This window comes from Pteropus vampyrus, unplaced genomic scaffold (genome assembly GCF_000151845.1).
Source record: "Pteropus vampyrus isolate Shadow unplaced genomic scaffold, Pvam_2.0 Scaffold151, whole genome shotgun sequence".
NCBI classification, from domain to species: domain Eukaryota; kingdom Metazoa; phylum Chordata; class Mammalia; order Chiroptera; family Pteropodidae; genus Pteropus; species Pteropus vampyrus.
The window spans coordinates 4,776,783-4,790,489 of record NW_011888932.1 but is presented as its reverse complement, the minus strand read 5'-3'; the positions used below and the strand labels follow the sequence as shown (position 1 = coordinate 4,790,489).

Sequence of the window (13,707 nt, the reverse complement as noted above, 5' to 3'; positions counted from 1 at the left end):
AAATTCACACATTATTTTTTGTTTTCTCTTCATTCTTTCAACAAACCTTTGTTGCCCAAGATGCAGCAGGAAAGTGGGAAGTACTGGTAATACAAAGGAAAATTAGAGTCCGTATGCTTGAGAAACAAGATGTAGAAACACAAGATAAAATATGCACAGAAATTCATTTATTTGGGAGCGTACCACGTCAAAACTGCCAGATGTTCTTATTTATGTTATGTTTAAAGGCAAAAACATACCAACTCTTCTCCTGTCACTAGAAGGTGTACCTTGTCTAGTAATGTAATTTCATTTTGTGGCCATTTAGTTTATAGCACATTTGCCAGAATTTTACTTAGTTTTGAGATTTTTTTAATTCACATAATTGGTTGCATTTTACTAGTAAGAGGAAGGTTATAATAAAAATAAAAGTCAAGATATATTTTCAGACATGAAAGGGAGAGAAAACGACATGATATGTGTTCTTGTAGAATACAGTTTTCAAGAGGAGAAATGATTCAAAGAATGAACCAATCAATCTATGAAAAGTCTAACTGCTGTGATTGAAGATAATCCAGGAAAGGTAGTTAACAAAACAGAACAATTTTGAATGTATGGATAGAAAATCGGAGTTAGTGTTTGAAGTCCTTTGAGCTACATGTTCATTCAGGATACAGTGAGGTTAATGTTAAGGGCATCTGATGAAACTCCTCTTGCAGCTTCTGGATGAATGTATAGTTTCAATATTGCATTACCCTTGGCAATCATCAGAGAGGTGAGGCTGAGAGTGTGGGTGTTATAGTTACTTCTTCAATGCCATGGATAACTTCAAGGAAGAGTGTGGTCTATCTCAACAAATTTTCAACATAAATGAAAGTTTTCTTTCTTTTTCTTTTTTTTAAACAAATGCACAATGGAACATTTTAGTAAGGAAATAAAAGTATATCTTGTTTTAAAAATCCGAACGATCACTTTTCCATTTGCTGTAAATGTATCTTACATCTTCAAGATGAAAGAAAGCCCTTGGTTACCCTGGACTTAACACATATTGGAACTGTGAACCTAAGCTGTTTGTGAGAAAAGAACTTGCTCATTCAGGAATTAGTATAATGTAATAATAATTCAACTATCAAAAAATATTTATTGAGTGACTGGTCTATGACAGGCACTGTTCTAGGTTTTTAGGTTATAAAAAACAAACAAACAAACAAAAAACCCTAAGATCTCTGCGCTCATGAAACTTAGTGAGAAGAGACAACAGTTGACAATAAATACTAAACAAGTAAATTATATATTACGTTAGAATATGATACATGCTCCAGGGAAAAGGAGAGCTTAGTTAAGGAAGGGTGGAAGTAGATGCGGAAGAGGGTGCTGTTTGCAATTTTAAACAGAATAGTCAAGATAGGCCTCCATGAACAAAGAACTGAAGGAGGTGAGGAAATGAGCCATGTGGATGTCTGAGGAAAGAGTGTGTCAGGGAGAGCGAAAAGCACATGCATAAGCTTTAACACAGGAGGCTGCCTGGTATTTTTGAAAGAGTGCATGGAGGTCAGCATAGTTGGAGCAGAGGGAACAAACAAGAGGCTGGAAGATGAGGTTACAAAGGGGTCAGGTAACTAGATCATGTGGAGCTTTGTGGGCCTTTGTAAAACCTTGGCTTGTACTCTGATATAGAAGGAGCCTATTGAGAGTTTTCAGCAGAGAAATAGCAAGATCTACTTTATATTTTACGATGATCACTCCAACTGTGGTGTTGAGAATAGACTGCAGGTTGGCATGTGTAAAAACAGGGTAACCAGTTAGAAAGGTTTAATAGTAATCCAGTTTAGAGAAGACGGTAACTGCTATGGAATAAGTAGCGTCTCCCCACGTGACTATATTTGAGATAGGGTCTTTAAGGAGTGATTAAGGTTAAACGAGGTCATAAAAGTGAAGCCCTGAGCAGATAGAACTGGGGTCCTTAGAAAAGAGGAAGAAACACCAGGGTTCTCTTTCTGCCATGTGAGAACACAGTGAAAAGGTGGCTATCTGCAAGCCAGGAAGAAGACCCTCACCAGAATCGGACTATGCTGGCACCCTGATTTTAGACTTCCAGTCTCCAGGCTGTGAGAAGATAAATTCTTATCCTTTAAGCCACCCAATGTATGGTATTTTGTTATGGCAGCTCAAGCTGACTAATACAGTGACTCAGGCCAAGATGGTAGCAGTTGCGGGTAGCGGTAAGAAGTTGGGTTCTGGATATATTTTCAGAATTGATCCAACAGGACTTCCTGATAAATGGGAAAGAAGGTAGTTAAAGAGTTAAGTTGTGAGAATGTTGAGTTTGAGATGTCTACCAGGTATTGAAGTGAAAGGTCAGTAGACAGTTAGATATGTGAGCCTGGCGTTTGGGGAAGACGTGTGGGCTGAAGATACACTTTTGGGGGCGTAACACCATGTCTCAGTCACTAGAGTGGAGGGGATCCCTGAAGGGATAAGTGTAGGATAACAGGAGAAGAGGAGAAAGGACTGCTCCCCGAGCCACTCCTACATTAAGAAACTGGGGAAAAGAGAATGGACTGGTGAAGAAGACTGAGAAGAAGAAACCAGTTAGGTGGAAGGAAAGCAGGGGAGCATGTGTCCTGAAGCAAGTGAAGAAAGTGTTTCCAGGAGAAAGGAAGGGTCGACAGTGTCGGACTTTGTTGAGCGGTCAAGTAAGGTGAGGATTGACCACTAGATCAGCAATGTGAAAGCCATCGTGATCTTGACAAGAGCAAGACCATGAGTGCAGGGACAGGCTGTTTTGTTCTCCAAGTATCTTTAGCACCTAGCATAAAGCCCATAATCTAGGCGAAAAAAATTTGTTTAGTGAATAAACAAAATGACTGTGATGAAGTCATTATTATTCTCATTTTATAAAAGATATCTTAAGACTCAAAGAATATTAAGTAGTAGCTAGTTAAGCAGAAGAGCTGAGATTCAAACTCAGGCCTAGTTAGATGCCAAATTTCTATGTGATAATAATAGTTAATACTGTGCTCTGTACTTGAATGTGCCAAGAACCATTCTAGGTGTTTCCATGTACAAATTTACTAGAAATGATAATTACTACTTCTATCCCATTTTATAAAGGAAGAAACTGAGGCAAATAGGGCTTAATAACTTATGCAATATCAGCAACTTGCTAATGCTCAAGCTGGAACTTGGCCCTAGCTAGTCTGTGCAGAGCAGGCCTCTGAGACACTCCATTCCGCTCCCTGACTATGCTGCTCCTATTCCATTTTCTCCTTTAGAAATACCGCATTAGTGAGCTCAGGCTGCTGTAACAAAGCACCACAAACTGGGTGGCTTAAACAACAGATGTTTATTGTCTTACGGTTCTGGAGGCTGAGAGTTCAAGAGCAAGGTGCTGGCTGGATTGGTCCCTTGTACGAGCCTTCAGGGAAAGCTCTCCTCCAGGCCTCTCTCCTCGGTTTGCAGATGGCCATCTTCTCCCTGTGTCTCTTCACATCGCCTCTCTCTAGGCATGTCTGTGTCCAAATTTCCTTTTCTTATAAGGACGGCAGTCATATTGGATTAGAACCCACCCTAATGAACTCATTTTTACTTAATTATCTCTTTAAAGACCCTGTTTCCAAATAAGGTCACATTTTGAATTACTGAGAATTGGGAGCCTCAAAATTCAGCCCATGACAGATACAAACACTTTCATAATGTCTCTACATTCTAGGTTTAGAGAACCAAAGATTATTAGTTCTGTCATCTGGGACCAGTGATAATCTAGCAAGTCACTATACTACACCAAACCTCAGTTTCCTCAATGTATGGGGATAATAGGACACACAGAAACTTATTTTTCTAAATATTGTTAGATTTCTTTACTGAATGACTATATCAGTTTTAATTCTCACTCACCTTCCCAACATTTAGTATTGCTCTCCCTTTTTATGTTTTGCCATTTGGATAGGTGCAAAATGGTATTTTGTTTTCATTTGTATTTTCCTCATTCCTAGTGAGTTCAAGCATCTCTCATATTCTGCTTAGCCATTTGGACTTTGCTTCTGTAAATTGCTATTTATCTCCTTTGACTATTTTAAAAATGGTTTTCATTTTTTATTGTTAATGTGTATGATTTGAAAAAAAACATATCTTCCACTGGCTTATTAGCTGTGTCTATTTTATATTTTGTTGAACAGAAATGCTAAGTTTTATTGTAGTTATATTTATCAAGGTTTTTTTGCATTATGGTTTTGGCTTTTCATGTTGGAATCTTATTTAAGAAATCTTTCCCTACCCATAGAACACAAAGATATTCTCCTATATTTTCTTCTATGAACTTTAAAGCTTCCCACATTTCAGTCTTCCATCTGGAGTCTACCATGCAAATTGTGTAAGGTAAGAATTTAGCTCCATTTTTCCTTCATATAGTGATCCAGTTTTCTCTCAACACTATTTATCAAAAATATCCATCAGTTACCCATTGCGTATACATTATGTTTCCATATATTCACGGGCTGCTTCTGAAATTTCTGCATGTTCCATTAGTCTATTTGTCTATTCCTGCATTTATTATCATTTTTACTTGCTACAGCTTTCTGGCATATCTTATTATCTGATAGGGAAAATTTCTCCTCTATGCTTACTCTTCAACGTTCACTTAGTTACTCAGAATTCTTTTCTTATTTGTAAATTTTAAACTTGCTTGTTGAGTTTCACAAAAAAATACAAATGGATTTTGATTGAGACATATTGACTTTATAGATTAATTTGAGAGGCAGTGATATGTTATTGTGTTAAAAACTTTCATTTCTGGATTATTTCTCTAATTCAAACTTTCCTTAACACAAATGCCTTTAGCTGGGATCATGTTCCCAGGGCAGTTTTCACAAAGAAGCCAATGAAGGTTTTGTACAAAGATGTTCACTACGGCATTGCATATCTTGGTAGGGAGTGAAAGCCACTCCGGGTGTTCATTCTTAGGGTGAAGATAAGAACATATGCGATGGATGGATATTAAAGATGGATGGATATGCAGTGGTAAAAAGCAAAGAGCTAGATATCCATAGTTATATGAGTAAATTTAAAAAATAAACATTTTGAATGAGATATATAAGATGGAGAAAACAAAATGAAGTTTAGAGCACACCATTTATATGTCACAAATGAATATCTTTGATAAGCACTTGTTCTGTATTCTTTTATGAGATGGTCAGTCAGGTGCAGCCACAAGGGGAGACAGAGGAGGAACTCAGGAAAATATTATACTCACAGGTCTTAGAGACAAGACACATGACATGCCATGAGGGCCGTGTGGGAAAACACCATGGTGGTCAAGGGGCAGAAGACAGGAGCAAAGCAGAACCAAGGCTAGAGCCATTATTGGGGTTTCCAAGGAAAAGGCAAAGCAGGCCAGGGAAAACAGTTCAGGACTGGCTGGTCTGAATAATTTCTGTGAGCTCTAAACTGTAGGAGAGGTCCTTAGATGGCTGGTACTTGGCTCTGTCTGGAATGATTACGACAGAGGAATACTGCCTCCTGGGGTTTAGGGTTGGGTGGGGGAGGGCTGACAGAGGCCTGCCTGCTCTGAGTGGGTTAGTTTGCATAGCAAAGGCATAAGGCATGTGCCCTGCAGAGATCTTGGCAATCTTTAAGAAGTCCGAACTTGGGAGGGGAGCAGTTTCTTCCCATTCAGAAAGATTTTTTTAAGAGGTCAAAACAGGATAATATGCAAAAATAAAAAAATATATTTTATACAGTATTTAAATATGTATATTCTTGTAGTATGTGTAATATTGTGTGTATTAGAGTGGATGCCCACTGGGAGATGAGAGTGGGTGTGAGAATGGAGAAGAGGGAAAATTAGGTAAAAATGAGGGCTCTTGCCCATATTGATGATGACAATGTGCTATGAAATGAGAATATTTTCACCTCATATCTGCTCCTGAGATAAATAATAAATGAGATAAATGGAGATTATAAAAGTATCTTCTCTACTTAAGCCACAGGGTTTTCATGAGAATCAGATGGATATTGTATGTGAGATGGTTTAATAATCTAACAAGTACAATATTGTATTAATTATTATTGTGGTTTAATTTTTGAATATGGCCATTTCATTTTTCTTAAGCTTCTCTCTGTCTTTGGTGGAGAAGCTGTATCTAATTCAGATCTTGTTGGGAGTTTTAGTTTGATTTAGATGGCAATAAAACTTATCGAAATGAGGAAACAGGCTAGGCAATATCATTTTTAACTACACATATGCAGCTCACACTTGTATAGATTGAAATCATAGAATAAATCCAGCATATTTAAAATTACTTGTTTGCTGCCTTTCCTACCAGATTATCAACCGTGAGAGCAGGCTTTTTTCTATGTGGTTCACCAACTAGCAAAGTGCCTGGAATATACTCAGTGGTCAATACATATTTATTTCAAATGAAGTAATAAATACAATCTTTTCTGAGTTTTTTTTGCAGGAAAAAAATTATTAAGTGGCTTTTAGTTTACTTGAAAAATGAGCTTCTCTAGAGTAGAACCCTACAGTTAGTCACCTTTATATGTCTAACATGTGGTGCAATAATTTGCACAGAGTAGAAGCTCAATAAACTTTGATTAAATGAGTAAATGAAAGATTATAGTGGGTTAGATGCCCCCAGCGGGTTCAAGTAGAGAGCTGTGAGATCCATACTTAAAGTTCTCATAACATGACGTCACTGTAATTTTGATTTGAGGCAAAAGAGAAACCCTTTAATCACCAACTTTAGGCCAGGCCTACTAGTTGAACTGTTAGACGCAGAAATAATAAGCCTGGATGTTATATCACATTATCCTGAAAAAGTAACTTAACCTCAGGTTTCTATTTCCATTTGAAGAACATGAGAGTAGCACATCTGTTCAAATACATTCAAAGGCTGCCAAAGGCTGAGCTTCCAACAAGAAAGATGTCATTGTAAATACCTACTGTTACCCATGGGAAACAGAAGGTTCTGGTGAATAAAAAGAAGAGTTTTGTTAATGCAAGTTACTCATAGATAGCCAATTTTAAGAAAATGAGAATACTCGACTACAAACAAAAAGCCCATTTTGCTGCTTCCTAATTCTATAGATTTGGAAGCTCAGCCTCTCTAAGTATCCGATTCTTCATTTGTAAAATGGAGATGATAATAGCATCTATCTCATAGAGCAAAGATTGGCAAACATTTCTGTAAAATTCCATGTAGCAATTTTTTTTGGCTTCGTGGGACCTATGGTTTCTACTGCAACTGCTCTGTAGTTCTAGCATGAAAGCAGCCAGAGGCAATACATATATAAATAGGCATGGATGTGTTTCAAACAAACTTATTTATGGATGCTGAAATTTGGGTTTCTTATAATTTTCACATGACAAAAAATATTACTTTTTCATTTTTTTCTCAACCATGTCATAACCATACATACCCGGGTAGGGAAACTGTACAAAAAAAAGTGGCAGGTTGGACTTGGCCTTTGGACCATAGTTTGCCATCTCCTGTTATAGAGCTTTTAAGAGACTTCAATGAGGTCATAGTGAGGGCTCAATAAATGTTAGTTATTATCACCCTTATTGCTATGAATTGTTTAAGTGGAATACTGACAGCATTAAAAATTACAGAGTAGTATGATGACAACCAGGTAGGTTTGTATAGAAAAAAATATGCCAACATGCTAACAGTTATGATATTGAGGTAGTAAGATCCAGCTTAAAATGTTTCTTTAAAAAAATAAAACATAAAAATTACATTATGATGAAAATATAATTTAAAAAAAATACTCACCTCTAAAAACAGTTAACGATAATTATATCCAATATAAATTCAATCTTCTTTTCACAATTCAAAAGGTACTTTAGATATCCATTTGTCCAGGGATCAATGTTAAGCATTAGTTACTACTGTAGAAGACTGCAGACACAGAAACCAAGGTTGTAGGGTAGAATCTATGCTGATCTTATACCATATCCAAGAAGCTGCTTTCCAAGCAGATCTACATTCTATTCTTTTCTGCCCTCTTTATCTGTGTATTTACTGCTCTGAAGACAATTAGTCGACAAAAAAAAAAAAAAAAACAAACCAGTCAAATATGGTACCATGTAGAAGGGAAGCAGAATGGAAGTGTCCAACCCAGTCCAGAGGTGGTAGTGGTTGTAATTGGGTTGTTAGAGAGAACTTCCCTGGAGAAATGGTGATGGAGCTAAATTCTGAAGGTGGAGAAGAAGGAAGCCAGAGTATAAGGCATATTCCAGATAAGAGTGCCCCATAAGAAAGTAACATAAGGCAATGGCTGGAGACAAGATAGAGCACTGAGGGATTATAAATATGGAAGTTGAATATTGCCAGAGAGTAGCTGCTAGCAGTATAGTGAGGAAGATGGCGCTTGACAAGTAGACAAGGGTCTGTAGACTCTATGTGCCATACTCATGATTTAGGATTGTATCCTAGTCATTAAATCATTACTTGACTTGTAAGCCTTAGTTGTTTCACAGTTAAATCGCAAGAATGATGTCCACCTAGCAGGGTTAATGATGGGGAGATTAACGGAGATAGTATATTAGGTCCTCAATAGACTTTAGGTTATACTTTAAGATTGATCTATTCAAAAAAATGTTTTGAAATAAATTTCAAATGGAAGATATATGCTTTTCCATAAAACATTACAATTACACAACAACGCTTGCATTTGATAGCTGCTAAGCTTTCAGGACTTTTCTACTAGCTGAAGACTGATTTCACGAAGGAGAATCACTCATGCAGTCTGGTCTAGGACAGTGATGAAGGCAAAAGAAAGTAAGCAGGAGTTAGAGTTGGGGAGGCTACCTCTCAAATGGCCTCTGCATTGCCAAGAGTATATAGACGCTGTTCATTTGCTATTTTAAGAAAAAGTGCAAATAAAGGATCCATTCTCAATGTTTTATTTGAGAGTCCAAATTTCTACTTTAAAATATGTCAAAATATTTATCACTTAAATATATTAGTAAAAATTATGTTCTAATGTATTCATAAAACTATTTTTGTATTCTTATTACTTTCAGTTTGTATTTATACTTCGTCTATAAAAAGAGGGGCGATCTCTCATGCCTCAAATTTGGCCACATTCTGATTCTATATGATTTTCTAATTTGCTTTGAAAGGAAAGAGGTAAATGAAAATTATGTAAATAGGGATGATAGGTTAGTTTTTGGATTAGAGCGGTTTTTTAAAAATCATGGGAACATGATTTATGTAAGATTATTATAAATATTTTCTTGAAAAAGGTTCAATTTAAGCTAACAATTATTTTAAGATAATTTTCAAAAGAACTCTTACACTTAAATATTTGAAATAGCAGCCCGAATGACTGAGAGTCAGAAGCAAAAGATACAGAGATTAATTCTCCCAGCTTTACTTCTGACGTACATGGCGTTTGCTACTCCTTTGTATTTCTGTAAAAAGAGGGGGATTGTACTTGTAATCCACAAACATCCAGGATTGGAAATAAGTACATTGCTACACTCTGAGAGTAGGAGATATGGTTTCAGAATGCTAATTTAATTTATTCTATTCCAGTTCTTCAGGTCTCTGTTCCATAGGACATATCAGATCCTACTTCCCAGCCACAATGATTAATATACCACAGCCTTATTAATATATCAAGCCTGTGGAAACTGTTAAGAAAAGTCTATTATATAAGTTAATTGACCTCTGTATTAATAATTTGTTTTATTTTCTTCCCAATGGCGGTCAAAAAGAAATGCTGTGAAAATATTAAATATTCATTCACCTCTTTAGGAAAGCAAAGGCGACATGGCAGCAAGAGCCAAAAAAGTGTACTCCTTTGAACCACTAACTGTACTTCTGGAATGAAAACAAGCAGAGACATTACATAGTGGAAAAAAAAGAAAACAACAACAACAAAAAGAAACAAACTTAAAATGCCCGACAATTGGGGAAATGTTAGCTAACCTAGAATTATAAACTGACAAAGTATTACGCAGCCAATTAAAAGGACATGAACAATCGCTGTAAAAATGCATTATAAAATTTGTATAAAATAATTCTAAATGCATTGTATGTGTATATATTGATTACAGAAATGCAAAAACTATGTATTTATGTAATATTGTGGAGAAGAATTCAGAAGACATGTAAGAAGAAGCCAGTCTACATTGTATGTGGTGTTTCTTTTGAGAAGATGATTTTTGGGGGTAGTTTTTGAAATAGTAAAAAATGCTGCTGGGACATATCACTTATGTTTTCTCACTCTCTTTCTCTTTCTTTTAAAAAATGTGAACCTTGCACATGCCCATTTTCTCTTTTTATGTCCCAAAATAAATATTTTTTCTCCTGATAAACATGAACCTGTTTATTCAATAACTGCATTTGTTATTAGAGATTAGTTACTCACTCTTTGATGCGCCCATGAAGTTCCTTCCATCGGAGTTCATGACTGTTTAGAGAAGACACACTTCCCCTTTTCTTCAATGAATGAGCCATTTTGTCTTTAGCAATGTCTGACATTATCATAACCTATGGAGGAAAATTTTCGTAAATTAGATGAGAAATCTGAAAACATTTAAGTTAGTATAACACAGAGATTTTTTCTATTTTTTCTACCAATTTTGATTGAGGAAATGGGGTTTCCTTAAGAGTGATTTTAGTATATGTTTTTATTCTGGTTAGTATTACCAGAAATATGGTAACTATGATAACTTTTAGTTATGCAATAGCATACTTACTATACATAAGCAGATATTAAACTGTAGCAAAAATGCTTAACTGCAGAAGTGGTTAAAGTCACTGAGAAAAGATAGCCATGTGTAGAAGAAAGATATTATCCCACACAAGAAAGCAATACTTTTTATTGCCTTCCCATTTATTCTTGATGAAAGTTTGCTATTTGTTGTTGTTACTGTTACTTTAAAAATTAAAATTAACTGCCTTCTCCAAAGAATATTTTTTTCAAGCTATTGTGATTTACTTTGTAAAGATCAAACAGAACTTGACATTTAACTAAGTAATTTATTGAAAAACCTACCTTCTTCTTGCAAATGTTTGTTCAAAAGCTGGTAGTAGGAATAGACTTCCCATAACTTAGACTGTAACTCTATTGTCCTATTGCCTACATACTAATTTAGATACTCACTTAAATCATTTTATAATCTATAAATCTGAGAGACCTAACAAGGAGACATTGTGCTAGACTCTAAAGCAGAACTAAAACAGAGTCCCTGCCTTCAAGGAACTGGCAGTTGAGATAAGAACACAACCTAAAACCGTGTGATCAGTGTCAGGGCAGAGAGAGACGAAGGGTACTGAAGGGCACACAGATGTGGCAGAAGTATTGTGTGTTGAGAAGGGAAGCAGTGGTGTATGTATGTGCGCACATGTGTGTGATTGTGTGCCTATGTGAATGTGTACATGAGTGTGAATGTCTGTGTGTGCCCGTGAGAGTTTGTCTCTCTGTGGGTGGGTCTCTGTGTGTGAGTGCATATCCCCATAACTGTGAGGCTGTGCGTATGAGTGTCTGTGTACATGAATGTGTGTGTACATGTGAGCATCTCTGTGTGTGCATCTCTGTGCGTGAATGGTCATCTGAATACCTGTGTGAGTGTGAGCCTTTGTGAGCGTGTGTGCACCTTAGTGTGAGGTGTGTCTATGTACTGAATGTGTGTGTGAATCTGTGTGTGTGAGCATCTCTGTGTGTGTATGCTGGTGTGTATGTGTGTGTCTGTGTGAATGAGTGTGAACATCTGTGTGTGTGCTTATGTGTATGAGAATGTCTGTGTGTGACTGTGTATATGAATGTGTCTGTGTGTGACTGTGTATATGAGTGTGTCTGTGTGAGTGTGTGGATAGGACAAACTGAGACTGATTAAATGGGTTATTCAGGTTCTGATCTGAAGTGACACGGCCGGACCTCAGTCTGCTCACCTGTTTTCACAGCTGCCCAGAAGGCCAGAGTCGGAACCTGGAAGTCTGGAGGGGCTGAGGCCCCGGCTCGGCCTCAGGATGACAGCTCAGGACTCATCCCGCTCCAGGAGCAGAACCAGGCTGGCCAGCTCAGGTGTGAGGGTGACCAAAGGCCAGGACCTACTTCCAGCTCCCAAATTCGGGGCCGCTTTCTTTTATTTGTTGAGGAGAGGAGTAAGCCGTCAGAGAGGTCGTGGCCATGGCAGGCAGGCCTTCTCTCAACACAGTGCCCTCCCTCCTCAGTCCTTGCAGTGCTCGAACATGCAGGTTTCCTTCTCCGCTCACACCCAGACGCGCTGCGCAGAGTCGCACTTACCTACAACAGGGCTGGAGCTGCGGCCGCGGCTCTGCTGAGGGCCTCTCAGACTCGGGCTCCTCTGCTGCAGGGACCCCGCGCCAGGCGAGGCTCTTGTCTTCCCGGTCTCCCTCTGAGGGCTACCGCCCTCACACTATCCTCGGATCCCGCGGCCTGTTTCCAGGGTGACCTCCTCAAACAGAGCCCTGGGCCCGCCCCTGGTCCTCTGAGCCTCCCTAAGAATGTAAAGGATCATCACTGTCCAGAGGGGGCCGTCCTGAGCCCTGCTGCGCCATGGGGTGGCCGCGAGCTGGAGGGGAACTGGTTCATTCTACAGCGAAGAAGAGGATATCTGAAACTCAAGATGCAGCCCCCCGAAGACTCCTCATCCAGTTCCTTTGCCCGCAGATGTCATGGGCAGGAGTGGGGAATGCTGTGGTCTCCTAGGACAGGGAGGAAGTAAAGCAAGCCCTTCCCTTCCTCGGACCCTTTCCACCACCACCTTCCAAGGCACGGATGGTTGATAATGGGGATAATTTCTCGAGAGCTTACATTTACCAGATATTGGCAAACAGTTTTAACTTTAATTAGTCTTCTCAACAGGTCTGTCCCTTTACATTTAGAAACTTGAGATTTTTAATACATTAAACAATATTCTCAGGGCCCACTGGAAGTCATTGGCTTATCTCCTGTGCTTAACAAGCAGGCTCCTTCATGCCACTCTTTGCAGCCCCTAAAAGTTTAAGAAGCTTTGAAGTGGAGGCTGTTTGGGGTTGGGGACCTACCTGACATAACTAACAGGACTTTCCTCCTTAATAACTATCCCCCTTCCAACTCCAGAGCCATTCCCCCAGCCCAAAGCAAACAAAACCAAACTCAGAAGGGACACTCATATAGTAGGCAATTATTGGAGGCAGAAATAGGATAATGTCTCTGCTCAGTGCATTTAGCATTAGCTGACAATAGCAATACATTTTGAGTAACAATAGAGTCCATAAGGGTTATTTATGATAGTGTCAGAGAAAGAGCATTACAGTTTTCTGGCCAAACTCAATTCATATTTAAAAAATAAGAACAGGAAAAATAAGAACAGGAAAGGTTTATTGACTACTATGTATGATAAGGGGACATTATTAATCAACTCCTTTTTTCTTTTTTTTTTAAGATAAAGAAATGAAGAATCCTGGGTAACCTGCTCAAGTCTATAGTTTAAATTATTGAGCTGGACCTTGTCCCACTCCCAAGTCCTTGCACGGTGCTGTACCTTTTCCCCATTTTGCCCACCCTAAATGCGCAGTGAAGTTTTACAGAAATATGGGTAAAATTTTAAGAGGCTGGTAATAAAAGAGGTTCACAACTGAATTTATTTTTATGTTCTTCATTTATTTTCCAGAAAAAAAAATCACATTTAAATAACCACTTACTCAGATATTTCGTCTTGTTCTCACATATAATTAAACTTTGTTTTGAAATGGGAACCCTCATTGC

General features: G+C 38.0%; 1 protein-coding gene across 1 annotated transcript in view; it reads right to left on the bottom strand.

Moving 5' to 3' along the window:
• The window catches only part of TCTEX1D1 (Tctex1 domain containing 1), a 23,695-nt gene extending 13,214 nt beyond the window's left edge, over positions 1-10,481 (bottom strand). Inside the window, exon 1 of the mRNA XM_011369589.1 lies at positions 10,360-10,481. Coding sequence (XP_011367891.1) covers positions 10,360-10,478 — 119 coding nt within the window. The 5' untranslated portion in view covers positions 10,479-10,481. The remainder of the gene's footprint in view (positions 1-10,359) is intronic.
• Positions 10,482-13,707: the final 3,226 nt, after the last annotated feature.